Source organism: Heterocephalus glaber, unplaced genomic scaffold, assembly GCF_053883595.1.
Source record: "Heterocephalus glaber isolate CG9 unplaced genomic scaffold, H.glaber_assembly_v1.0 deba00001564, whole genome shotgun sequence".
Taxonomy (NCBI): domain Eukaryota; kingdom Metazoa; phylum Chordata; class Mammalia; order Rodentia; family Bathyergidae; genus Heterocephalus; species Heterocephalus glaber.
Window position 1 is genome coordinate 23,227,101 of NW_028258351.1, and position 24,497 is coordinate 23,251,597.

Here is a 24,497-nt window from a genome sequence, read left to right on the forward strand (position 1 = left end):
TCAAGTAGTGTGATGCCTCAAGCTTTGCTCTTTTTGTTCTGATTGCCTTGACTATTTGGGATATTTTGTGGGTCCATATGAATTTTAGAATTGGATTTTCTATATCCATGAAAAACAGCATTGGAATGTCAAAGGATATTGCACTGAATAGTCTATCACTTTGGGTAGTATGGACATTTTACTAATATTAAATTCTTTCAATTCATGAACACAGGCTATTTTTCCACTCATTTGTGTCTTCAGTTTCTTTCATTAAGTTATTATAGTTTTAAGTATATGGCCATTCAACTCCTTGGAGTTAAATTTACTCCTAAGTGTTCTGTTCTTTTGTAGCCTCCTTTCCTATTATATAACTTTTATATCTTTCTTTTGTGTTATTGCTCTTCAAAAGACTTCCAATACTATGTTGAACAGAAATCGAAAGAGTAAGCATGCTTTTTTGTTCCTTATCTTGGAAGAAAGGATTCTAATTTTTCATCGTTGGGTACAACATTAGTGGTAGGCCTATTTTACAAGTATATGGCCTTTATTATGTTGAAGTATATTCTTTACACACCTAATTTGTTGAATGCTTTTATGATGAAAGAATGTTGAATTTTGTCAAATATTTTCTCCATATCTAATGAAATGATCATATGAATTGTGTCCTTCATTCTGTTAATGTGGTACATCACATTTATTGATTTGTGAACATTGAACTATACTTGCATCTCTGTGATAAATCCTACCTGATCGTGGTGAATGATCCTGTTAGCATATTGTTGAGTTTGGTTTATTAATATTTTGTGGAGAATTTTTTCATCTGTGTTCATCATGGATATTGGCCTATAGTTCTCTTGTAATGGCCTTCCCAGATTTGGTTTCAGGTAACTACTAGGAGGGAAAAAATCAGTAAAAATAATTAAATATTCACACTATACAGTAGAAAGTCCCTTAATAATGTGTGAAAAGAAAAAATAGCACTACAAGCTTGGTCTTGGTCAACAAAAGGTAGATCTGGAGATGGGAAAAAATTGTATTGGTGGCTTCAAAGAGGTATATTTGGGGTGGTTAGGGCGTGTGTTTTTATCTCAGCCTTGTAGTTCTAGTAGTGTTTGTAAACTGTGTGCATGTATTCCATTACAGAAATAAAAATTAAAACACCGTGACTTGAGAGCACAGAGGTGGGCAAAGCTAACTTCTGACAGGGTAGGAAATAAACAAGACAATGTCCATCAAGCAGGTAGCACTCAGATGAATTTTTTACTAGATGGAGAAAGTGGTAGAAAAGAATATGCCAAGAAGGAGTAACCTTTGCAAAGAGATGAATGCATAGAGGATGTGGTATGTCTGTGCTGTGGGTACAGAAGTGGGTGCTGCAGAGGGTGATATGGCAGAGGCTCTGAAAGTGAGTTGAACATCATGAACAGCCTTGTGGCCTCACTGAGATGTTTAACTGTAGACCAGTGTCTGTACTCTACAGGTTTAATCCCATTCTTGGGCCTCAGATGGCTTTTTTGATGGAGTACAATGGACCAGAGCATACCACATGTAGTTAGGATAAGCATTGCTTCGTGATCCCAAGGACTCCTAGGCATTATTCTCAAAACCCTCTGTACTCACAGGACTCTGGTATTTAAGGGCCATTTTCTTGTTTGCTCATTATTTTCAAAGTTAACAATAAATCTTTAGCTCATACATAAAGAATACCTGTAAATCAGAGCTTGGTAGTAAGTCTCTGCATGTTCTGACTCCATTCTGACAGTTTTGTTTTGCTTTTATAGCTAAACTGAAATAAATCCAGTATAACATTTTCTGCCTTAGTTTAGGAGTGATTTATTTCCCCACGTCATGGCCTTTCTTCCCTTCCATGAACCTGCTTATAATTTTCTATTTTCCATCTATTCTACAGTGAATTTAGGTTTTTTACTATATATATAATATAATGTGATAGTATTTTATTATTAAAAATAATTCTCATCATATAGAACATGTAGGATCAAATGTAAAGTTGCTCTCATTTTCTACTCAGCCCTAGTTCTTTCCCGAAAGGTAATTTCTGTAATAATCTGGGTGTGTCTACTCCAGCAATTTTTATGCACTTGCATTTGTAAAAATGTACATATAAAATATAATATATTTTAAATGCAAATAGATACTAACAATTTGTTTTGCCTCTTTTTTTGTTTTTTGGGGTTTTTTTTTTTTTTTAGTACTGGGGATTGAACTCAGGACCTCGCACTTGCTAGGCAGGCAGCAGCACCAGTGAGCTAAATCCCAGCCCCATACTTTGCCTCTTTTTATTATATGCATTTAATATATATAACATAATGTTTTGATCCACAGTAAAATAATTGGCTACAGTCAAGAAAATTAACAAATCTATCACCTCACATATTTGTGCATAGGATAGGGCTGTGTGTGTGCATGTTCATGTGGTAAGAACATCTAAAATCCACTTTCTTGGCAAATTTAAAAAGAAATGTTGTCAAAGGCATGGAGAAAAGGGAAAAGTTGTGTACTTTTTGTGGAATGCAAATTGGTACAACCATTGTAGAAAACGCTATGCAAAAAAAAAAACAATATAACAATCATATGAGGCAGCTGGAGATTTAGCTCAGTGGTTCCGCCGCCTGCCTTGCAAGAGCAAAGACCCGAGTTTGATCCCCAGTACCAAAAAACAAACAAACAATCATATGATCCAGCAATCCCTCCTCTGAGTATGAAAACACAAAAAAGAATGAAATCAACACCTCACAGAGATAGCTCCACTTCTATTTCCACTGCAGAATTATTTCTAGTAGCTAAGATATAGAAAAAACCTGGATCTATCAACAGATGATACATTTTAAAATGTAGTGTGTTACACATCCACATATGTGCATATAATAACTATTATTCAGCCCTGCTATTTGTGACAAGATGGATGAACTTGGAGGACATTATGCTAAGTGAAATAAGCCAGACAGAGAGAAAAATGCTGCATGGTATTTTTCCTTATAGGTAGAATTCTATTTTCCCTTTTAAAACAAGGATATTTCATGTCAATACATTCACTGAAACTTCATCTATTTAATCCATTGTAGTATCCCATGTTATAACTACACTACATTTTATGAATTCATCTATTGCCACACATTTAGTTTTTTCTCATTTCACATATCCTTGCACATACATCTTCGTTGCATAAGTGCCAGTATCTCTCTGGCCCAAATAACCACAGTTATGTTGTACAACAGGATGGCAGGCCAAATAATGCCCCTCCCCCAAAGCTAGCCACATCCTAATTGCTAGAAAATTCGACTGTTACTAAATATGGCAGAAGTGACTTTGCAGATGTGGTTAGGCTAAGGACCTGGAGGTAGGGAGGTCACTGAATTATCCTAGGCTGGAGATGGAGGCAGAGGGGAACGAGAAGTTGAAGTGAAATGGGGGGACATAACGCAAGGAGTGAGGAGCTTTCTAGCAGCCGTGGGAGGCCTGAGACATGAACTCTCCCCTAAAGCGCCCAAAAGGAACCGGTCTTTATGATACCTCGATTTTAGAACTTTGGGCTTCCATGACTGTAAGATAATAAATCCACAATATTTTGAGTTACTAGCTCTAAGAGATTTGTTACAGAAGCACTAGGACATGCTAATACAGTATGGTTTTTAAATAAACACTGCCAATTTTCTATCCAAAATGGCTGCTCTTATTTACAGTTACATTTTCCCACATGTTGGCCAACCTTAGATATTTTCAGTCACTTTAATTTATCTCAATGAAATGAGTAAAAATTTACTCTTTTAAACATTTTAAATGGTTTCATTTAATGAGACTGAATATCCATTCAAATATTTCCCTTTTTTTGTCCATTATCTGTTCAGATTCTTTTGAGATAGTTGCCTTCTTGTTATTGATTTGCAGTTATTCTTTATAAATTTGTGCTTCTAATTCTTTGGAGTATGTTTTCCCAGTTTTCCATTTGTCTTTTAACTTGTGACTTACTATTAACAAGTAATATAATAATTGATTTGATGATTAAATAATTCTGAGGATTCCGTAGTAACAGAGTTTTACAAATCGTTTTTTCCTATGAGACTTCTCAGGGCTTCATTATGAGCTAAGCTAAATACTAAAAGTGGTAGGGCATACAAAAATAAAATCTCAGATTAATTTATGAATGATGGCATAAGTCATGTATGTAAAATACTAGTAAGCCAATTGCAGCAATTTATTCAAATACCAATATGCCAAAAATTAGTAAGATTTGTCCAGTTTATAAGGCTATTCATATAATCATACCCAACCATACATCAAAACTCTTAGTCACCCTGAGAAATTTCAAAATAGTATTTACCACAATTCAATACCCCTTGCTTATTAAAACTTTTAGTAAAGTAAGAATAAAAGGACATGTACATTTTACTAACAAATGACACTCTATCCCAATCTAAGAACAAAATATCCTACCTAATGGCAGGGCATTATGTTTATTGCCATAAACATACGAAAAGACCATGACAATCCCCTTCACTACTATTAATTAAAAAATTGTCCTAGATTCCTAACCAATCTAATAGTAAATGAAAAATATTAGTCATATGAATATTTAAAATGACAGATAGGTGTGTTATTCTTTATGGATGTTATAAAACAAAAGGGAAATGTTAAGGGTTTATTTATAAAATAAATTATAAAATATAATAGCTTTCCTAATAGCCACAGTAGCCAGTTGGAAAATATATTTTCAAAATAACAACCAAAACATAAGGTACAAATAAGTGTAAGGAAATTTGTTGAAACTGTGAAGAAAACTGCACATCTTTATTGAAGGATATAAAAAAGATGTAAATAAAATATGCCAGCTTTGTGAATTAGAAGTTTCAATTTTATACACGTTACTATTCCTCCAATTTATTCATAAGTTAAATATAACTAATAGAAGTCCAATTTCATTTTTGGTTTGTCATTAAAAGTTAATATCATCTAACCAACTATTACAGATTTAATAACTTAAATGTTCAACAATATGAAATTGGCTGCATATTGAAATTGGCTACATAAACTATGGTATACCCAAATTGGAGAAAACCATAGATGAATTATTTAATACATGTATGTATACTTATGGATATAAAGACATACACACATATATAAATGTGTTAGGTAGACTCTGTGTGTGTATATGTACATATATATATATATATATATATATATATATATGTCATATGTGTGGCAGACCAACTGACAGAAAAGAAACCAAAGAATGAAACACATTGGCCATAAATAGTGCTTGTCTCTGGGTAGTAATATTATGAGTGGCTCTTGTTTTCATTTTTATTTTTGCTGGACATTCTACAGTAAGTATGTAGTCTTTCAATAAAAGGACAAAATAGTATTGCTTTGTAAAATAGTCAAGACTAAAAGAAATGAGACTATAAGAGAACTAGAACTTTTCATGAGTTTTAATATCAACTTTAATATTTGTGAAACATATTTCAAATCACAGAAACAAAGGACACTATCATTTTGAAAAGGATTGCTAAGTTTGACCACTGAAAACTTTAAACTTCTGTAGATCACAAAATAGCATAAAATTTAATAAGAAACGTGCAGTATATATGAGAAAAGTGAATATCTTTTTCATTTATATATAATATCTTTTATATTTTATTAAAGTGCTCATAAGTTGTACTGGGAATCTCCCATTTACTTCTCTCCCTTCTTCTCATTGTCCCCCACCTGTTTTCCCATTCTGTTTTTCCCATTATTTGGGAGACTGGCAAGGATTGCATAAATGAACTGCTTTTGCTCTCCAGCTTTCTGTGACCTTGACCAAGATGAACACCAAGAGGTGGAGGGAGGAAGGAAGAGAAGGAGGAAGGAGGTGAATGGAGGGTCAATGAGAGTGTTTGTTCCCTTGGCCCCAACCTGCCCACAGTGGAAAGTGATGGCGCCTATCAGATTCCTAACAGGAATCTGTCACTTCTCATCATTTGCTCTGCAAAACCTCTTGTGTTAATTACTTTTCTCTCATTGCTGAGACAAAATACCCAATACTCAAAGTTAAAGGGGGAAGGGGTTTATTTGGCTTGCAGTTCTTAGAGGTTTCAGTACATGATCAGCTGCCTCAGAAGCTGGGATGGCAAACAACCATCACAGAGGAAAAGCAACATGGCGCACACAAAGCAGCAAAGGTAACAAGAGAAGTTTAACTGCATCTTTCTGCCCGTTTTATCTTATTCAGACTACTGGGATTAGGGTGGTGCCAAACTAATCATTCACATGTAGTGGTTTAGTAATCACATGCCCTTCACCCCAGCATCACATATTCCAGATTCAGCTACCTCTGAAAAAGAAAGTCCCACCTCACCCTCATGAGGCTTTGGAGGGACATCTAAACACAAATCATAACACCACGGGACCAAGCCACTCTCACTCTTCTGCCTAGACAACTATAGCAACCTCCCTAATTTCCATGTCCACCCCTGCCCTCCTACTAGTTTGTCCTTCCCACTGCAATAAGCTCTCAATGCATAGGCCTAATCATTTTATTCCCTGCCTAACCTTTCCCAAGGCTTTCCTCTAAAATGAGAATGAAGAGAGGTCTATCTATTTACTTCTCTAGGTCCTGCTAGTCACTCCTCCCTATCAATTCCTCAGACTCGAGGATGGGAAGGGAGCCACCCTGGCTGAGGACACCATGGCATTACCAGCCCAGGGAAACACACTGTCTCTTGTGTTTCTTCAATCTACATCTTTAGAAATAGTTGTTTTGGTTAACTTTTCTCAAAAGAACTAGTATATTGTAACATCTTTTTGTCTGCAAGGACTGTGATCAAGTAAGCAAAAACAAAAAGACAGGGGCTGGGGATTTACCTCCGTGGTTCTGTCACCTGCCTCAAAAACACAAGGTCCAGAATTCAATCCCTGGTACCAAAAGAAAAAGAAAAAGACAAACAGCCACAGAAATGGAGGCAAAGTTCAAGAACAAAAAATTCAAAACAAGAAAATTCAAATATCTTGTCACATAAAAATTTAGCATCACTAGTAAATATACATATATGCATATACACACATATACATTAATGAATTAAGTCAATGTTGTGATGCCATTTTCACTCTATCAAATTAAAAAAAATAATATTGCCCAATGCTGAAAAGGGTAGGAGTGTAAATAAACTCTCATTGATGATTGGAATTGAAATTTCTGGGAAATAATGTGATATATACAAAAACTTCTGAAAATATTTTTACCAGCAAATCCACTTCTAGGAATATTTTCCTAAAGAACTAAGATTTTGGGCTGGAGATTTAGCTCAGTGGTTCCGCTCCCTGCCTTGAAAGCACAAGGACCCGATACCAAAAAAACAAAAAACAAACAGCAAACAAACAAACAAAAAGAACTAAGATTTTCATGGACATTTATACAGAACCTTCAGCATAGCATTTTTCCCATTAGGTAAAATTTTTGAAAATGACCTAGGTTTCCGAGGATCATGTATGTTTTACAAAAATTGTGCTTCAGCCGTCAGATATAACACATACTATAAAAAATTCTCTTGGAGAAGAATAACCAGTGACTTTCTCCCACATTTCTTACTAAAACTATCGGTAAGCTCTTCTACATTGTATGCAAAATACTTTCCAAATCCAATCATTTCCTTCCGCTTACATTTCAAGTATCCTGAACCAAGTCACCCTCAGTCTCCTGGTTGCGCAGCTGTAGCATCCTCCCTAACCATGCAAGGTCCACTTCAGCTCTCACAGTGCAGTAGGTTGCAGTTACACTATATTAAGTTTAGCCTGAAGCTGGCTCTGTACATGTTTTACGTTTGGCCTAAAGGTTTACCTAACATGATGTGCAAACCCCTGCAGCCTACTTTTGTAACAAGTAGCCAAGTTTCAGCAGGTGACCTTCAGTCAACCACAAGCAGCCAACTATTCAAACCAGGTCAGATAAGGTAAAAGCCAAGCTGTAACCCTTCGGCAATATGCGCACCTCACTTGCACTTTCTGTAAGTCACTTCCCTTTCTCTGACTATAAATATAACCTGTCCATGTGGTGGGGTGAAGCATCCTGAACCATTTTTGGCTCTGACTGCTGCATGATTCTAGAATAGCAAACAAAAGCCAATTAAGATCTCCATCTCTGGATTTGTTGTAATTTTGTCTTTTAACACTCTCAAAGCATAAAGCAGATCATTTCATTCCCTGCCTAAAACCCTTCAATGACTTCCCAACAAAATGAAAATAAAATCCACAATCCTCCCCACAGCCTGTGGAGCACCTCATGGCCTGGCCCTGGCTGCACCAGGGCTCTCCTGACTTCTGTGCACTTTACCTCAGGGCCAAGTCCTCTTGCCTCTGGCCTTTGCATTTGCTGACTCTTCAGCTTGGAACAGTTGCCTTACAGATCGCTAGAACAGTCTTTCTCATTCCTCTCTTTTAGATCCTAGCTGGAATGCCCACTCTCAAAGAGGCCTCCCCAGACTTACCTCGCTAGCACATGTGGTATCATCCCACTCCAAGAATCCATTTGCCCTGGTGTGTTTTACTCACTATCAAAAATATCAAAGATTTTATCTCTTTGTCACATGTCTCTCCCACCTGAAGGAATGAAAGGATTCTGGCTCTCTTGTTTACACAGTATCTTTATTACCCAAAACAAGGCCTGCCACACACTGAATAAGTATCTGTCCAGTGAATGACTCTCTGCATAACATTTGTTCATTCATTTATTCATTCAACAAAGACTTACTGATGTTCTTTGTGTACCTAGCAGGGATGAGTGAAGATCTCTGCCTCTAGAAAGCTTATAGTCTAGCAGAGGCAAGAGACAGCAAGCATAATAAAAAGGTAATTTATACAAAATAGTAGACTATAACAGGTACTGTGGAGAGAAAAAAAGAATGTAGGGCAGCAAGGAGGAGTACTGAGGCTGAGCACCTGGTGAGGGAGGTGGTAGAAGGCAGAAGGGAAAGGGGATTTTTAAAAGAGACTTAAAGAAAAAAATGGAAATAGAGCCTTTGCAAATGGGAAGGAGAAGAAGAGTTGGAGGGATCAGGGGTCAATGGGAGAGTGTATTAGTCAATGCTTACTAGAGGCAGATGTAGAAGGGTGCAAGACATCTGTCCATGTGCTAGAGACCTGAGGAATCCAGCCAAGGGCCTGGATCCCAGGGTAATGTCCCGTGCAAGTCTGCACCAGGAGGTGAGGAATCCTCCATGGAAAACTGAAGGATCTGTGCTGGAACGTCCAAGGGCCGGTGCCGGAGGCTAGAGACCCTGCGTGGGCAAGTGGGGTGGAAGGCACGCTGGAAGCCGAAGAATCCGTGCTGAGAACCAGGAGACAATGCCCAGGGAAAAGACGAAGACCAGGGCTCCCAGCCACGGGTCGGTCTTAAAGGCCAAAAGACTATGCTCAAGACTAAGGCGAGGACGAGACCTCCTCCCAAGAGAACAACAGCCTCTGGGAAGGTGAAGACCGAAAGTCAGAGGAAGAGAACAGCCGAAGCTTGGGGGGATTGTAGGGATCAGCATAAAACCCTCGCCTCCTGTTCTCCCTTGGTACTGTTCCCCAGAAGCACACTGATTCAATTCAGCTGGGCATTCCCAATCAAACTGACCGTTAATTAACCACCACAGAGGGAAAGGGGAAGAAAAAATAAGAATTAAGACATACTATGTACATGTGCAACCGCCCCACAATAAATGTAATCATTAGGAACTGCAAACATGTTCTAATAAAAATTTATAAAGAAGGTGATGTACAGCTTTCTGAGAAGAAATTTGAAAATAAATTTGGAAAAGAGTAAATTCCTCAGGCAGAATCATTCAATGCCTGTTTTCCTGAGGACTTACTATGTAATAGTTTTTTTTCTAGGCACTGGGGATTCTATGGTTAACAAGATAGAGCCCTTGTTCTCATGAAGAAGTCAACAAGGAAAAAGAGATAATCATTTTAGATGGCAATAAGCTCTCTGAAGGATATCATCACGGTACCAGGATAAGAAAGGACTAAGGAGAAGGTTGTGGGTAGAGTTACTCCGAGTGGGGGACCTTTGCATTGAGCTCTGGCTTAGAAAGTATTCAGTCTGAGGTACTGAGATGGGAATTAATTTGGCAAATCAATACCCTGAGGAAAAATGTATTAGTCAGCTTCATGTCACTATAACAAAATACCTGAAACAGGCTGAAGTAAAGACATATTTATTTTGGCTTATGGTTCTAGAAGTTTAAGTCCAAGATCAGCTGGCCCCATGGGTCTGGACCGCAGGCAACGGTGGTACATTATGATAGGAGCATGTACAGGAACAAATGTTCACACCTCAAGCCAGGATGTGGAGTGAGGAAAACGGAAGAGATTGGTGTCCTACAATGACTTTCTGGAGCACATCCTTAGTGACCTGTGGACCTCCCAGTGAGCCCTTCCTCTTAAAGGTTCTCAGCTTCTCTCAAGTGTGCCGCACTTGGAACAAAGCTTTTACACATGGACCTTTCAGGGACATTATTCGAACCATAATAGGAAGAATCTATGGTTAGAGTAGAGTGAGAAAGGGAGAGAGTGGCCCAGGTCAGTGAGTTAGACCATGAACAGTGTAACACAAAGAAACTGACATGGCCAAAACCAACCCACACACTGGAAGACATGGGAACAAAAGAAGATCCAGGGTTTCTTGCAGACATTTAAAATGTGATTCCACTCATCCCTGCAGACAAGTCTGTGTCCACCTTTTCAGACCCATGAGCAAGAAAAGCTGCCTGTACTTCAGCAAGGGTTTCTTTCAATAAGACCAAAAGAGCCTTTATTGGTTTATAGGTTACAGATGAAAATGAAAAATACCAGAAGGAATTACTCTGAAATTATCACAATGATATATCTGGGTTGTAGAATTCATCTTCATCCTTATATATTTTTCTATTTTTTAATTGAATCCTTTGAATGTGCTTGACCTATGCTATTTCTCAGTGGTGGAGTTTCTCGTTTCTCTTTGTTTGTCCTCCCTTTGTTATCTCTCATCTCCGTGGAGGCAGCCACCACAGTTGTGCCTGCATCCCTGTCACACCTGTGCTGTCCTTTGTTCCTGCCCTTGACAGGGAGTCATGACCCAATGTGAAAACATCTCAAGAGGAAATGGGGCATCTTCCTTAGTACTTCCATTAAGGCTAGAAATAATCCTCCTCTGGTGGGTTTCCAGGCTCAGAAGCACCTCAGGTTCATTTGGAAAAGGATCTAATCTTTGAAATCAAAATCTTCCCTCATTTACAAAATCAGCCTTGTCAGTGAGTAGTTTCACAGTTCTGGCCTTGTCACTGAAATGTCATAAAAGCAAATTCACGTGCATTGAGGACATAATTTCACATATATATTAGTGGGTTCCTCTGTCCCCACTTTAAATATGAAAGCACCAAGGCCTGGGAAGTTTAAGTGATATTCCAAGGACTGCACTTGGCCCCAAGTGTCTGGAGCAAGTGAGACTTGGAGCAAAGGATCAACCTTAGACCCTACGGAGGCAGTTGACCCTTGAGCTGTGCCTGGCTTTCAGTCTGAACTATTTCCTGGCAGAAAATGCCACTTTGCTCTCAGAACAGTCAAGTGTAGTTAGAATGAGCTCATGGAACAAAGCAGTTTAATTAAAGAAAAAAAAATAGTTGAGTTTCAGTGCTATTCTCTTCAATTCAAGATGGAAATTAATTTATAATAACCTTATCTTTTATTCATGCCATGCTGCATATTTCAGAGTATGTTGGCATCCTTGTATTTTTCAGCTGAATATGAAATAATTGTGTGTTTCTAATAGGCTGCAAGTCAGTTAAAGTGCTGAAAGAACATAGCTGAGTCTCAGCTAACCATTCAGGGAAGTCTGAAGCACTGGGGAGTAGCTTTGGTTTCCTTTTGATGAGTCATGATATTTAAAATTCAGAGGGCTGCTACAGGCTTCAAAGCAGCCTTTCAGATTGATCATTCCACAACCTAACTGCATTAGTGGCCGAGGACAAAGAAAGCTCATTCATTTTCCTCTAATGACCTCTTTCTCTTTTCTCAGACCAACCTGACAGAGCTGAAGTCATTCGGTTCCCCGCCTCTGGCCGTCAGCAATGTCAGTGCTGCAGTGATGGTGCTCATGGCCCCAGGAGGCAAGGTGCCCAAGGACCGGAGCTGGAAGGCTGCCAAAGTCACTATGGCCAAAGTGGACAGCTTCCTGGATTCCCTAATCAACTTCGACAAGGAGAACATTCCCGAGAGTTGCCTCAGAGCCATCAGGCCATACCTGCAGGATCCTGAGTTCAACCCTGAGTTCGTGGCCAGCAAGTCCTATGCAGCTGCAGGCCTCTGCTCTTGGGTTATAAACATTGTGAGATTCTACGAGGTGTTCTGTGATGTGGAACCCAAACGCCAAGCATTAAGCAAAGCCACCTCAGACCTCATAGCTGCCCAGGAGAAGTTGGCAGCCATCAAAGCCAAGATCGCTGTGAGTGAGCAGACAGACCCCTTGACCCTAATGCAAACAACACAGCCCCTCATATAAGCAGCACCCTCTGGTCATTATCCAGAATTAATGTTACAATATATAAACACTAGTGGAAACGCCAAATTTTTATGCAAAATCTCCATTCAACACAGACAAGTTTTTTACGTTTGTGTCTCTAACACCATATAGACTAAGCAAGACAAATCCCCTGGGCCAATTGTATCCCGCTGTGGTCTGAAAAGTTTTTCTCTTTGCCTCTGAAGAAAGAAAAAATGGCAGGAAGATACATATGATAGAAAAAATGTATTATCTGTGGAGCCAACTGCTTTCTTATTAATCACAGTGAATTTAACATTTTTGGACATTTGATAGTTAGGAACAAATGGTTGAGATTTTTAGGTCCCCCCCCCCCGTTGAAATGTAAGTTTTAGCTGCCTTAATTCACCCTTTGTACCTATTATCTTCAGTTTTGGCAAACTGTCTGCCTATCTGGCCAGCCCATGATAAAAGGAACCACAGGAACATGGCATGACTGTGCTCACAGTTATTACTACCCTACCCTTTGTCCCCATTTTGCTGTGTGTACTGTCTATCACGTGTATACCCAACGATGTGCACATGCTCATCACCATCATGATCAAGTTCAATCCAAACAACTACGGATCTTTAACATTAACACATGCATTCCAGGAAAATAAGATTCTTGCTACAAATTCATCATGATGATAAAAAGGGCTTCACAAATTGGGGGGAAAAAATAGGCCTATAGCCATGCAGCATGCTTCATGACATAGTATTATTGATTATTAGGCTAAAATCTGTGGCTAAAGCCTCTGGCACAAAGATCCTTGCAACAAATAACTTGATTGAAAAAAAACAGAAGAAGATCCTTTGCTGAAGCACCTAACCTAGCAGTGTGCTTACTTGCTTTCTGAGTCCAGATGTTCGGGGATCATTTACTAAATCGTGATAATCTTCATAACTGGCCCCCTTCGCAGAACACCACACGTGAAACACCATAACCTGCCTATTCCAGCTTTTTGGAGGAAAGGCCTCCTGATAATTTTCACTTCCTTTAGTCTCTCCCTGAAAAATGTAGCAAGAACTGAATTTTCAAAGACTCGTTACTCAAGTTATTTTAACTAAAGGAACATTTGGTGCAAAGAGAATGTTTTCAAAATGTTTATACCTTTTTAGTAGCCAACATTCACATGATGGGCCCACTCAACCTGTGAAAGCAATAAGAATATCTTAAAAATACTTGGCTACCTTAGGAAAGCACTTCTTTTCTGCCAAAATATTTTCTGGGGGGAAAAAAAACCACTCTTGCTTGTAACAGCCTCCTCTTCATTCTTTGCTAATACACATGCCTGTCAACATCCTAAAAATGTGGGTAATCCCTACTATTAGCAGAGAAGGACCAATACCCATCCCTAACACAGAGACCCTGCAGGGCAAGAAAATTCCTCCCCACATGTTAGTGAGATTGTCACAGCTTTCTCCTCTCACACACATGCTCACACAGGGCTTATTTTTAGGATTTGGGGTTCAATTCCAAATAACAAATTTTATATTCAAGATAACAAAAAAACTGAGGGCCATATATCAAAACAGATTGTACAATATAATTTTAATTTGATTATATAAAATGGAAATACATTAAAATCCTAAGAGTGGTGATAATCTGAGTAGTGGATTGGATTTTGGGGGGTTTTTTATTTGTTTGATCATCTATATTTTTTTCTATGATGAGCATATATGAATGTTATAATTTATAAAAATCGTAATAATCAGACCAATAATCAGAAATTTTCATTGAGCCTCTGCACAGGGTAAAACATCAAATTGTATCAGAGGGCTTCTAATGAGTATAATCTCTTTTTAATTCTTTTCTCTCCCTCAACAGATTGTAGAGGCCACATAAGAGCCTGCTACATACTGGCTTAACAGTTTTATTTAATCCACATAGTAAAGTATTTGCAGATGACTTAATTAGTTGTAAATATTTAAAACATCAGGAGCATTTATGTTCAAGTCTGCTTTTTGACCAGTCTAAAACTATTCAGAAGATTCCCAAGCATCATTCACTGAACCTGGTGTTAACTAGTGGCTTCAATCCCCAACCAGACAGTTTTGCTGCACTTTACCATAAACCTCACCAACTCCTGTTTTTACTAACATTAGACTTATCTAACTGCTTTACATTATCTTCTCCTGCTCATTTTAATTTTTGACTTCTGTCCATGTGCAGGGCTGATATCTCTATTTCTTTCTTTTCTCCCCCCCCCCACCCCGCCCCGGAACCGGGGATCAAACTCAGGACCTTGCGCTTGTGAGGCAGGCACGGTGCCACTGAGCTAAATCTCTGGCCCTCTATTTCTTGATGTATGTTCCTACAACAGCTGATTGTCTGCTAACCAGATGAGACTGTTTTCACAGTAGAGTTCTGACAGCTAGTTTTAGTTGCCTTCACCTTCGTTTCTCATTCTACCATAGAGGCAGTTTCTTTTGAGTTTTCAGCTTTCAAAATAAAGCTATTTATTACCCTTACCTTTAGCTTTCTTCTCTTCCTTCTATCTCCCAACTTTTGCTATCATGACTTATTACTTTGGCTTTATAATTGCAAAGACTAAAAACATCTACATTGTGTTCTTAACCAAAATTAAGTGTCTCATGCTCTGTCCATAGACTGATTGACAAAATTGGAAAATCAATAAATTCCATTTATATTCTGTGAACATATCTATATTGTAAGCAGATGTAAGAGATACTCCATAATTACGTTTTTTACAATCTTTTTCCCCCATGGAGTTTCTATCTTCTTTTTTTTGTTTTTTCTTGTATTAGTTCCTTTTGCATAGCCTTCTTTATTTTTTTTTTTGCAATTATTAAAAAACTTTTATTTTTTTAATTTACATATTAATTGGTACATTTAGGTATACAATACATTTACATTTATCTTTGGGTCCTTGTACCTGTACAGCATGTATTTTAGTTCTTATTTTTTCCCCCATTACCTGTGTGCCCTTCACCCCTCCACCCTTCCCTATTTACATAGACTTTGTTTCCTTTTTTTTTCCTCATAATTTTTCCTTTCCTTTCTTCCCTTTCCCCTTCCCCTCCCACCACCCCTACCCCTTTGGACCTTTTCCTATTTCAAATTATCAATTATTCGTTTTAATCATTTTCATCCTTATTTACACTTTCAGTTTCTCACACTAGAGATACTATTCGGTATTTACACGTGTGTCCTATTTATTCCACTTAAGAATATGGCCTTGATATGCATCCATTTAGCTATAAATGACTCTAGTTTCTCATTCTTTATGGCTGAGTAGTACTCCATTTTATAAAAAAAACCACATCTTCTTTATCCAGTTTCCAGTTGATGGCCACTTGTGCTGTTTCTAAACCTTAGCTATTACAAACTGTGCCACTATAAACATAGGTGCACATATATCACTGTGGTATGATTCTTTTAATTCTTTGGGGAAGATACCAAGTAGGGGAATAGCTGGGTCAAATGGGACCTGTAGTCCTAGTTCTTTGAGGTATCTCCATAGGTATTTCCACAGTGGTTGCACCAGTCTACACTCCCACCAACAGTGGAGAAGGGTTCCTCTTTTCCCACAGTCCCGCCAGCATTTGTTATTGGTTGATTTCTGGATAGCAGCCATTCTTTCTGGGGTGAGGTGGAATCTCAGTGTTGTTTTCATCTGCATGTCTCGAATGACCAGTGATGTTGAACATTTTTTCATATGTTTATTTGCTGTTTTTACTTCTTTGTCTGAGAAATGTCTGTTCATTTCAGATACCCATTTTTGAATTGGGTCTTTGAATTTGGGGGGACTGATTTTTTTCAATTCTTTATATATTCTAGATAGTAGACCTTTGTCTGAGGTACAGCTGCTAAAAATTTCTTCCCATGTTGTAGATTGTCTCTTAGCTCTGTTGGTAGTTTCTCTTCCAGTGCAGAAGCTTTTCAGTAAGATGAGGTCCCAGTTGTTGATTCTTTGTGTTAGCTCCTGTGCTACTGAAGTTTTGTTCATAAAGTCTTTTCCTATGCCAATGTCATTGAGAGTTCTACCTAATTTATCTTCCAGCAAGTTTAGTGTTTCTGTCTTGATATTTAGCTCTTTAATCCACTTCAATCTTAGTTTAGTGCACGGTGATAGGAATGAGTCTAGTTTTAATCTTTGGCAGGTTGAAATCCAGTTTTTCCAACACTATTTATTGAACAGGCTATCTTTTCTCCAATGAGGGCGATTGGCTCCTTTATCAAAGATGAGGTGGCTGAGTATGTCTGGAGTTGTTTCTGCATCTTCTAATCTATTCCACTGGTCCTCAGGTCTGTTTCTTTGCCAGTACCATGCTGTTTTTATCACAGTAGCTTTGTAGTATAGTTTCAAGTTGGGGATTTCAGCCATATCTCTGTTGCCCAGAATTGCTTTTGCTATTCTAGGTTTCTTCTGCCTCCAAATGAATTTTTGGATTGTTTTCTCTAGTTCTGTGAAGTATATTGTTGAAATTTAAATCGATATTGCATTAAATCTATATAGCAGTTTTGGAAGTATGGCCAGCCTTCTTTATTTTTAAGCTCTCCATCTAATCTAGTACTCTATGAAGTTTTTTTCCTTGCAGACCTTTCTTCTTTGTCCCCAGTACAGAGCTCCAATCTGTTTTGAAGAATAAGCAAGAGTTACTGCCTTTTTGGTCAGTTTCAGTGACTTTTGGACCCCATGCCTCCTCTTTTCTTGGTTTCTTATTTTATTTCATTATGACTCATCCTCAAATAGCTTTCTCAAAAAAAGTTAAGAAGTAAATTTTCTGAATGGTTACAGTCTGGAAATGACCTTATTTTATTCCTCAACTCATCCAAAAACATTTGCTAAATATTGATTTCTAATTTGCTAATTTTTCTCCTGGAAACATCCATGCTTTATGCTCTTATCTGATGAGAAGTCTAATGAACTATCATTGTCACGTTCCTTTGTGGATGTACCGGTTTTTTCTCCCTTTCTGGCAGGCTTTTAACATTTCCTTTACTCTTGGTATCTGAAGCATTCCATTTATGTGTTTTTTATTCATCATGCTTAATACATACAGATGCATATTCTGCAGCCCTGGAGAATTATTTTCTAGTGTCTCTTTCACAATCCCCTTTCTGTTTTCTTTTCAGTTTTATCTTCTTGGATGCTTGATGGCTGGATATTGGATCTCTCAACTTGATCCTCTCTTCTCTCTCATTATTTTGTCACTGTATATTTTCTAATGCTTTCTAAGAGATTTCCTCAAATTCATCTTCTAAACTTCACTTTGAATGTATTATTTGTACATGAACAGTACAATAATAGTAATTTACATTAGAATTGTTTTGTTCTCTTCTTTGAATAACATCCTGTTATTTTTTATGGATGAAACATCTTCCATCTCTCTGAGAAACTAGTTGTGAAAGTTTTTAGTATTGTTGTTTTCATTACTGAAATTATGTTTTTCCCAAGTCATGTTTTCTTCTTGTTTACCTTAATCTAGCTTTCCATAACATCTTCTTTCCCTATTATGTTATAAAAATAGTGATCAAAAGCTGAAGATACTTCTGCAGCTAAGGACAGAGCTGATTGGTTGAATTTGTTTGCAAGATCAGATGCGTCATACTGGATTCATCCTAAATGCTCAAACATGGTATCTTTCTCTGCTACTATTGACTTTCTTGCCTGGTGTCATGGGTGCCTTGTGGCACTATATATTAGGCATATGGATGGAAATATAAGGTAGGAAATCAGTTAGCACCCATAGAGCTCTTCTGTTTTCAGCTGCCCCTCATTTTCAAACTCTCCAGTTCACATGGGGCTCTGCGGGCCAGTCACCCTCTTCTCTGGTGAAGTGTAGAAGCTTCAACTGCTCCTGCCCTGCTCCAGACAATGCCACTCCTCCTCCATCAGTGTGGACTTCCGTCATCTATGGAAATGCCTCACCTTTAAAAAGCCCTTAGCAATTTTCTTGGTGTTCAGGCCTTATGACTTTTGTAATTGCATCGTGATCGTTTTAGAGAATTCTCAGAAAGAGGAGGAAAACGAGTGTGGTCACTTTTCCATCATTGGATGGCTCAACACCTGCTTTTTAAACTGCATGACTGCATAAACTTGACTTTATATTCATTTCTCTTGTACCTTAGTAATAACCAACAAAGCAGCCTCAACCCTGGTTATTGTACAGGAATAGAACAAATGTAGAGGTATCTGCTGTTCTTTGTATATTTGTATTCTGAGGGCAGCAAATGCTACATGCTTCAGTTCTACTCTTTAATAAGCTTAGAGAAATAAAAACTTATGTCTGGTTAAAAATGCTCCTATACTTTGTGCTAATGGGGAAAATACATGAGGTTAGAGAAAAGGTGTCTTCTGCGTCTAGGACATTCTAGCCAGGCTGGAGGATTTAGTTTCCACACAGCTCAGCCCCAGACCGGCTGCAGCAGATACAGTCACTGGTTCTCCCGGATCCACCCTAGGATCCTTTTGACCATGTTGCTGCTTTCCCTCAGCTTTGATGTGCTTTTGCTTCTAATAGCAGCACTTGCACCACCTCCTCAGACCTCTAGAACTCATTTGTCCCCAACACAGGGAGAGGTAGGATCTACGCACCCCTCCTCTCCTCCATGCCAGTCCTTCCTCATTGCCTTTACCCAGGGACTGAGATGCTAGAGTGTGAAAGCTCTGCTCTCACCTGGATTGCAAATCTCTGGACTCCCACTCCCCACTTCTCATGCAGGATAAAGCTGAAGTCTTCTTTAGGAGTCCATCCAACATCACCCCTTATTTGGCTTCCTTTCCTTCCCTGCCCTGCTTTCCCCAATCTCTTAGGCTCTCACTGAGCACTTCATTAAGAATTTCTTGCACAGGAGCCCCATATCAGAAACACTGAAGGTGACTTGGCTGGAGTTACTGACATATCTTGTGTTCCTTCCTAAACAGCACCTTAATGAAAACTTGGCAAAGCTCACCACCAAGTTTGAGAAAGCAACAGCAGATAAACTCAAATGTCAGCAAGAAGCGGAAGTGACTGCAGGCACCATCTCCCTTGCAAACCGCCTGGTGAGTGCCTGCCTCAGCAGCCTGAGCTCTAATTATATTACAATACTATGAATGCCATGGAGGTACGAAATAGATGAGCACAGCTCAGCACTGCTTTGACTCGTGGGAAAATATTAAAATGTTCAGGGATGCAGGAAATGATGCTTGAGAAAAGTATGAGTGCACACTCTGGTCTGGTCAAGAGTTTTCTTACAGAGATGATTGGGAAGGAAGTAGACACTGAATCTCTCAGCCCACGCGGGATGTAACCATGCTTACATGGATGTATATTGATCGGAGGAAGCATTAAAACTCAAGGTTAGAAAATTTTCGGAACTCCAATGATCTTATTAATGTTCTTTTTTCATAATGACTATGACCATGACTAGAAACTAAGGAAAAAAAGAGTGAAATTGATTGCCTCTGAGCATTGTTGAACATGACTTTATCCATGCACGTGTGCTTATGTTATGGGTGCCTGTTGCCTCAAAACAAATTACCCCAAAACTTAGTGATTTGACACAATAACCATTCCACTATATTTCACAAGTTTGTGAGTCAGGAATTTAAGCAGAGTTCAGCTGGCTAAGGCTTCTGCTCTGTGAGTGAGGCCACTCAGTGTGATTCAGCCAGTGGCTGAGCTGAGCCACAGAGGCCAGATGATTTCCTTCCCATGCTGGGCACCTTGGCAGAAGTGGCTGGCAGGTGGGGTCAGCAGGACCTCTCTCCCTCTCCACATGATCTCAGGGCCTCCCCATGCAGTCTCATCAGCAAGGTAGTCAGACATCTCACATAATGACTTAGGGCTCATGAGCAAATGTTCCAGGAAACAGGAAGTGGAAAGTCCCAGTCTCTTAAGGACCGGGACCTAAAAGCATCACAATATTACTTCCACTATATTTTGTCTTGTTGAAGTAGTCACAAATTCAAAGGGAGCAAGACAGACATCAGATCTTGAGAGGAAGAATGTATGGTGTTTTACAATGCTCCATGGCTCGTAATTATCATCACCTCTATCGGCTAAGATCCTGGGGGTTGGCCGTGTAGCTCAATAGCACAGGAGTGTCTAGCATATGAAAGGCTCTTGGTTCAAGACAGACAGAGAAAAAAAAAGAGTAAACAAGACAGAGAGAGAGAGAAAGAGAGAGAGAGATAATCTCACGGAGCAGTATCCACTGGTTGTGATTTCTCTTCACATGAGAGTCTTTGTAGCATCAGCTTTACTAATGAAGGAATATATAATCAATTCATTTTTACATTTATCCCAGCTATCTATATTTACATAACAAAGCCATTTTTTTTAATTTCGGGAGGAATGAGTCATAGCCATCATTGGCCAGAGCCGTGCTTTAGTGAAGTTACTCCACAAATGTACAGCCAGGCACTTGTTTGTAGGACCAGCCACTGCTTAGTTTCAAGATTCTCCATTTAGCTACGCCAACAGTTCGGTGTAGAGACAGCACCTCTGCAAATGTGCAAGAAGTTATCCAGATCTCCTAGCTGGCTTGCCTTCCATTCAGCTCCCTGCTTGATTTCCAAAACTCAGCACAGCCTTCTCTACCTGGCAGGAGCTCGTTCTGACTTCTGAGCATGTTCTGCCTCTTGGGAGGTAGGATGGTGCTCTGCTCTTATAGACAGGGTACAGGCTCTGCCACTGCCACCTCTGTCATGACCAACAGAGATTCTGGGGAGATTCTGTTACTGTGGGAGTGACTGGGTTGACAAATCCCTCAGGTCTCACCCAGCTCTGATGTTATACCATCATTCAAGGAAAACCTGCATGGTAAGTTCTAATGCAGAAACCAAGCTCCATCATGCATCCCACAGTTTTCCACAGAAAGGCTGGCTCTCCTCCCCAGGAGAGGCTGGCATCCCCATGTGGGCCAGGCCAGTCTAGATATGCTATGCAGTTCATAGCTCTTTATACATACCCAGGTGCCTACTTCTAACCTAGGTGTACTTCTAACTCTGTATCTTAATTATCATATCTATCTCCCTGCCCACTGTGAATTATTTCATGGACTTGATTTTATTTATTTTCATTTCCCTATTTCCCCATTTGGAAATGAGCATTTGGAGAAGGGAGAGGTGCACACTTTCTTGCATGTCTCACAAACCAGGCATTGTGGTAAGTGATTAACACACACAGTTACATTTAATCTTCCCAACAGCCCTCTGAGGTGGGTGGTATCCATCTTCACACGTAGAAAGGACAAAGCCTGGAAGTCTCCATTCAAAGCCTGTCATCTTTCTCCCGCCCACATAATGCACAGAACAGAACAGTAACTTGATTGCTGAAATGCTCGCTGCAGCAGGGGGCAAATCCCCATCGATTGAAAAGGCCACACAAATGATGTTCCAAGGCCTTCTGCTAGTGAGCACAATGTGCATCCTGAGACTACATTCCCAGCTCTGTAGCCCATAGTGTGACATATTCTCGCCCCTCTCCTGCCCTTGAAATGGTAGGTTGGAGGACTCACTTCCGAAAATGTGAGGTGGGCAGAAGCTGTGCAGAACTTCAAACAACAGGAAAGGACGTTATGTGGAGACATTTTACTCATTACCGCTTTCGTTTCATACCTTGGCTTCTTTACAAAAAAATACCGCCAGAGCCTCATGGATGGAACCTGGAGACCTTACCTGAGCCAGCTGGAGGTACGTACTGCCTGAATTTCTCCTGACCACACCAGCCCATGGCTACCAGTAATATCACATGGCCATGATAACTCAAATCTCCTAGTGCCCTCTTTCACTCACACTTCCTGAGAACTAGCTCTGGGACATGCACACCCATGCCTTCCACAGTGCCCTGTGGGTCGCCAGAGGTCAGAAACACCCCTGAATGAGGTCCTCCATGGGTACTCTGGTGCTCTAGCCAGTTGCTGTCTCTTAGCTTTTCTCAGAGCTGAAAACCTAGGAGACATCAAAAGAAGCTTGTGTTTCTCTCAGATCTCCTTGCTCCAGAGCCAAACAACATAGGAGCAATTGGAAAACTCCCTTTCCTTATTTTTCACTGCACCTTGTCACCAGGGCCCAGAGCTACATAGTTTCTACCCATGCATCAGAAAACAGCACCTATGATTGACTCTTATGGAATCAGCTTTTTCTTCCACAACTCTGGTGCTTTTTCCTTGGGCTGTACAGCTTGTCCTCATCGTGTAATTAGGCAAATTTTACTCCCAGCTCTGCTGTCTACACCTCACCCTCCCTCCAACATAATGAAGCAAGGAAATGTTAACTCCTGATTAAAGGGAATTTCATGCTGCACCTGGACCCTGTAGTCACAGTTCCTAACATTCACTTCCCATCATTTGTGATCATCACTCTCCAAATATTCACTGAAATTCAGCACATCCTACACTCCACCGTAAGGGAGGTCCAGAGACAGTGGAGTCCAGGATGCCTTCGGCATGCTCGAGGTCCAGTGGAGGAGACTTGGTTCCTAAAATTCAGCTACCAGTAGAGCCAGCACAAAAAGTTTACAACATACAACAAGAAATATATTCTGAAATCCACTGGTAGTTGCATCCTTAGAATGCAAAACACATGTTGCATAGTGAGGGTTGGTTTCTCAGATAAGCTCATAAATTCCTATTCACATGTTGATTTGCTGAACAGTGGTTTAAAAACTTACAGTACTAGGAACAACACAGGTGCTAGTTAGGCTGTTATTTTGTTCATTTTAAACATTTGTGGAAAAAGCAAATTGTCAAAATAACCATCAACATTGACTGAATCAAGATGAGCTAATTGGTAGCAGCAGTGCGGATTTTTCAGGCTTTGATTGGGGTTCTTGAGCATTTGTATGCCATTGACTTCTTTGGCAGTGTCTTCATCTACTTTCAGTTACTATAACAGAATACCTGAGAGGAGTAATTTATAAAGAACAAAGACTTATTTGTGTCATGGTTGGGAGTCTGGAAACCCCAAGAGCATGGGTGTGGCATTTGGTAAGAGTCTTCACGCTGTGTCATTCCATGGCAGAAGGCAAAAAGGCAAGAAGGGCAAGAGCTGAGCAGCAAAAGAAGGCCAAATGCACTCTGATGATAAATCTACATTTATGAGGTCCAACCCACTCCCACGAGAGAGTGATCTAATCATCTCCTATCAGACCCTACCTCCCAACACTGCCACATTGGAGATTAAGTTTTCAACTCATGGATTCCAAACAAAAATTTTGTGGAATATATTCAAAACATAATAAGCTGTCTTAATTCCTTCTCAGAATAATATTTTTGTGTATAAGATTACAAAAAAAATATTAAAACACATGTCTAACCCCAGAAAGAAAAAAAAAAAAAACCTCCAAGAGGCTAATTTGCTTGACTGTATAGTGTGGGTTGTTTGTCCCCTTAGTAGACAGAAGTAAGGGACAAGAGATGGTTTGAAGATGTTTCCCTCAAGTAAGTGGGCAAAACAAACTGCAGAGGGGAAAGAGACGTATGGATTGAAAGGTCTTCTGTCCGAACCTTGAAACATTATGCTAAGGGAAAGCAGCCTGACACAAAGGGTCACATCTTGTATGATTGCATTTGTATTGAATATCTAGATTAGGAAAATCCATAGAGACAGAAAACATATTAGTAGTTGCCAAAAGTTTAGAGTAGAGGGCAGCAGGGAGTGACTGATGAGTATTAGGGTTTCATTCTGGGATGATGAAAATGTTTTGAAAGTAGATTGAGAAGATGTTTGCATAACATTGTGAGTGCACTAAATGCCACTGAATTGCACACCTTAAAATGTAAATATCATATTGTGTGAATTTTACCTCTTATTTTTCCTTTTTAAAAAGTGTATGAGTCATTGACGGAAAAGTTTATAGAAAAATTAAGTGAACTGAGGGAGGCCAAAGGAGAAGACAAGAAAAGGTTTAGGAGGCCTGAAGGGACACAAGAGGGGACAGAGTTCTCAAGGCTGAGTGATGCTCAGTGGCTTCCCAGCAGGTGAGTTTGCAGGGAGATTTCCTGTACAGAGAGCTCTGGGAGTGA

At 39.4% G+C, this 24,497-nt stretch overlaps 1 protein-coding gene across 14 annotated transcripts in view; it reads left to right on the forward strand.

Moving 5' to 3' along the window:
• Dnah9 (dynein axonemal heavy chain 9) overlaps positions 1-24,497 on the forward strand; it is a 373,887-nt gene that overhangs the window by 247,896 nt on the left and 101,494 nt on the right. For 13 of the 14 annotated variants that reach the window (XR_002386940.2, XR_015443305.1, XR_015443304.1 and 10 more), the window contains 3 exons: positions 12,014-12,439; positions 19,411-19,530; positions 21,976-22,164. Coding sequence is in view for 9 of the 14 variants with exons in the window: in XM_087192015.1 (XP_087048141.1) it covers positions 12,014-12,439; positions 19,411-19,530; positions 21,976-22,164 (735 nt within the window). In the remaining 5 variants the exon portion in view is untranslated. The remainder of the gene's footprint in view (positions 1-12,013; positions 12,440-19,410; positions 19,531-21,975; positions 22,165-24,497) is intronic. The other variant, XM_087192017.1, reaches the window with a different exon arrangement.